Raw genomic sequence first — 3,808 nt, forward strand, 5'->3', positions numbered from 1 at the left:
TTCTCTTTGCTTGGCTACCTCCTGCGGGTGGTGCAAGCCTCAGTTCACGAGCACAAAGGGCTTTCAAATCACTAGGTGGAAGGAGTGATTAAGGTTGGAATAGCACCTTCAGGCTTGGAGAGGTTGATTATTATTAATGATTCTTTTCTTTGGTGGTGGCAACGTGCTATGCAGCAACGTCAGCTGCAGTGCATTTGCAGGACTGGCTGTGCCTGGAGAAGCTGCTACACCAAAAGTGGCACAGATGTCTGATGAGATTTTTTTAAGCCACCTTCCTGGGCTGGACAAACCTGAGCTCCCTGACTGTGGAGTTAATCAAACGTCCTCTTGACTTGGGCTCAGGTAGGAGATGACCTAGAAAACCTTTCCCAGGTTTTGGAGATGCCTGCCAATGAGATGTGGCTGGATAGAAGATCCACAGGACCTTGGCCTCACATGTCAGAAACCGGAGGGATCAAAACACTCCTCAGCCATGAATTGCTAAAGGCGCCTTGTGTTATTACTCATGCTTTATTAGATATTTACACACCTCAAACAGTTTGTGTACCACAGTCTCTTTGGACACAGTGAACATGTGTTAGAGGAGAGAAAATGAGCACAGATCGCTTCAATACTGGAAAGCTGAAATATTTTGCAGAGCCTGCAAGGCAGCAGCAGAACATCCCTGAAGACTTCCATTTCCAGCCCTTGCTGTATCACGATAGAGGGCAAATGAGACTTGACCAGACCTCCCCTCCAGAACAGGGTCTGAATCAGCCAGATGTCCTCTGAGAAGCTGGACAGATGACCGAGCCAGGGCAGCATCTTCTGAGGATACAGGATGGGAGTGGTGGAAGACAAAAGACCTTCTCTTGAGATGATTATAAGGGGATATAGGAAATAAATAATCCTACGGAAGAGAAAAGAGGTCCCACAGGGAAGATGGGAAAACGAGGGTTGTGTTTCACATTTACCCAACTGTTCAGGAAAGACAGCCATCCTGCGTGGAGAAGTTGCATAAGTTAACAGATATTAACCAAGATATTTCCAAATATTAGATTGGCAGGAGCAACCCAGTGCACCGAGAGAGAGAAGGTCTGGCCAGAGGAGCTGGGACCTCACCATGCAGGGCCTGGCTGGTGAAGATCAAGGCAGAGGGGCAAATCACAGGCGGGGACATGGTGGGAGAGACGCGGGGAGGGAAAGCAGTGATGTCCCTGCCCCGCACCCCTTTGGCATACAGTGGTTGGAAAGGGCAATGCAGAAGTCCACGAGCTGAAGGAAGGTCCCCAGGGGGCTGCACTGTCAGATCTGAGCCTTGACTAGCATCAGTCCTCCAATCCTCACCCCTCCATGGGCTCAACCAAGGTGAAGAAGCAGGGCCGTAATGCGGTGGCCCTTCCCAACTAAACTTCTTCACTGGCTGGAAATCACCCTTGTGCTCTCCCCAACCAAGGGGGTCAACCAAGGCCATCAGGGCTCCATGGGTGGCTACCACAGGAGAGCATATGGGATGGGTGAGGTCTGCTGTGGGATCTCAGCATCACATGGGACACATCACACTTTTCCCCAACACGAGGAATAAATCTGCCTGATTCCCACCACAAACCACCCTTGGCAGGGAGAGGAGAGGAGTTGCCCAGTTTCAGGCTACCAGTTCAACCCTGCCGCAGTGACAGTGGAGGGACAGGGTCCAGTGGCCGAGGAGGTGCCGCACAGTGATTTCCCAGGTGTGGATACACGGGTGAAGAGCAGACATGGCCACATGCAAAAGTATCTTCCACCAGCACTGAGGAAAGAGCACCAAAACCAACACATACCCTTGTAAAGAAGGACAAAACTACGCTACTGCTGCCACTGCTAGTAACGCTACCAGCCCCTGCACGGACCGCGGAGGGTCACTGTAAGGGCCTGCAGCACTTTGCCAGTCCATTGTAGCAGGTACCGGTGGCTCTCTTAAACAAGGGACACAGCAGGAACGAACACTCGCCCTTAGTCTTCCGACACGTCACGGTGTCCGACACTGTAATTGAGAAAAAGAGCCGATAAGCGTCTTTCTTCGGATTCGCACGTGTGAAAAAAGCCTGTCCCCATGTTGGCAACAGCTCCATCTGCAGATAGCACAAGTGGCATCTCAGGGAGATGGACAACCTGCTGTTGAGTTTAGCTGCAATGCCTGAAAGCATTCATGAGTTCTGCACACTGTGACGCTCACTCCTCTTCGGACTGAAACGGCTACCTGGAGTTTGCCTACTCAGTGCTAGACAGGCAGGTTCAGCGCCAAGTATCCCATCAGGTGCACATGTATCCTCATTTACAGAATCCCTCCCTGTTTCCCAAACACAAAAATGTCCGTTGGTTGTATTTACACTTACCTGCAGCAGCCTGGGACACCATGGGGAGAAGAAGGAAAAGCAGGAAGAGTATCTTCATGGCTTTGATTGACATGGTGGAGCTCCACCACAAAGCTGCTGAGACCAAGAAATACTGCAAGAGGAAGGAATTAACCTGTATTTATAAGGCTTTGATGAATGCGATCTGCACGGATTTAGCAATCATATTTGGATTCAAATAACATATTTAAAGGATGCACATTGTAACCTCTAATTACAAATTCTTGTGTGGATAGATACCATGACGTGTCCCCACCCCGAAAGGAGTTATCCTCTTAACACCAACAGCTGCTGGCTCCCATGTCCTGATCCGAAGCACCATCTCCTCCACAAAGAGCACAGACAAGCAGATATTTCAGCAACCATTTAGCCAGAGCAATGACCACGTGCACAAGGCCCAGTTCACTTCAAAGTATTTGCACACTCAAATCTCGATAAGATGCATCTTTGCCTCCAGAAATCCAGATTCTGCACAGAAGGGAATATTTGTTCCCACTTTAGACCCCCCAAAAAAGATTGCCCAAAGCCACAGAGAGACTGAATCCAGAATGAGCCCCACCAAGACATTATACCTCTCTGTGTGCAGCTCCAGCAGCACATCTAACAGGTCTCTGCAACTACTTGTGCTCCCACCTCCAGAGGGGGTTAACATATGAGAATGTGCAGCAGGGAGTCCCAAATAATCACTTGAAGGTCAGAGAAACAGCTTTGCACAGAGGATCTGGAGGACCTTCATTTGCCAAGCTCACTAAATAAAATATGGAGAGGTGACTTCACCATCCTCTGGATGGAGCTTCGTTGAAGACCAGAGAGGCTCCTGGTCACTGAAATCCATCAGAGAAAAGTGTAGCCAAACCAGTGGCTGGATGGCAGCCAGAGCAACTGGGAGTTGGCAGTGAAACTGGGGTGGGTGGCTAGCTCTGGGAATATCTTCTGGCAGGCTTTCTGGCTTTCTCCTTCTCTGCTTGGCATCATTTCGGGGTGGTAATGGCACGTCTCGTGTGTCATGGGAATTTATTCCTGGATTGGAACAGAGCCGTTAGCCAGGAGGAGTGACTGATTTTGTCATCAGTCACTTTGAGACCGAGAACAGACAGTTTGAGGCACCTCAGGATGGCTCCTTCCCAGGAATGATGAAGATGGAGGGCAGGGGGGAGGTTCACACCTCCTCTATGGGTGACAAGAAGGGTCATGCCACATTGTACCTGCAAGAACCCTTGCAACTTCCTCACTGCTGGATTTGCAAGCAAAGACAGCTCTTCAACAGCCTGCCCTCAGCTTTGGAAGAAGCGTTGGTGCCTGTTAGAGGCTTAGTTGTGCTTTGCATGCAAAAAGTTGTGTTTTCTAGGAATGGGACAGTTGGCAGCTGTGGTATTTGTTACACTATAAAACTGTTGAGGACAAGCCTCAGAGGCAACCAAGACTGAGCTTCACTT

At 49.7% G+C, this 3,808-nt stretch overlaps 1 protein-coding gene across 1 annotated transcript; it reads right to left on the minus strand.

Moving 5' to 3' along the window:
- Positions 1-1,877: 1,877 nt before the first annotated feature.
- Positions 1,878-2,427, minus strand: LOC104618478 (gallinacin-14-like). Its single transcript, XM_010284082.1, has 2 exons — positions 2,355-2,427; positions 1,878-2,002 (listed from the first exon to the last, which is right to left on the minus strand). The coding sequence occupies exons 1-2, from the start codon at positions 2,425-2,427 to the stop codon at positions 1,878-1,880; spliced, it is 198 nt and encodes a 65-aa protein (XP_010282384.1).
- Positions 2,428-3,808: the final 1,381 nt, after the last annotated feature.

Source organism: Phaethon lepturus, unplaced genomic scaffold (genome assembly GCF_000687285.1).
Source record: "Phaethon lepturus isolate BGI_N335 unplaced genomic scaffold, ASM68728v1 scaffold17053, whole genome shotgun sequence".
Lineage (NCBI taxonomy): Eukaryota > Metazoa > Chordata > Aves > Phaethontiformes > Phaethontidae > Phaethon > Phaethon lepturus.

What these genes read in the sequence shown, in the direction of transcription:
- LOC104618478 (XM_010284082.1), bottom strand. Translation starts at nt 2,427, where the DNA reads ATGTCAATCAAAGCCATGAAGATACTCTTCCTGCTTTTCCTTCTTCTC. An exon ending in GGTGTCCCAGGCTGCTGCAG is followed by an intron (nt 2,003 to 2,354) that starts GTAAGTGTAAAT and finishes TCTCAATTACAG; the next exon opens with TGTCGGACACCGTGACGTGT.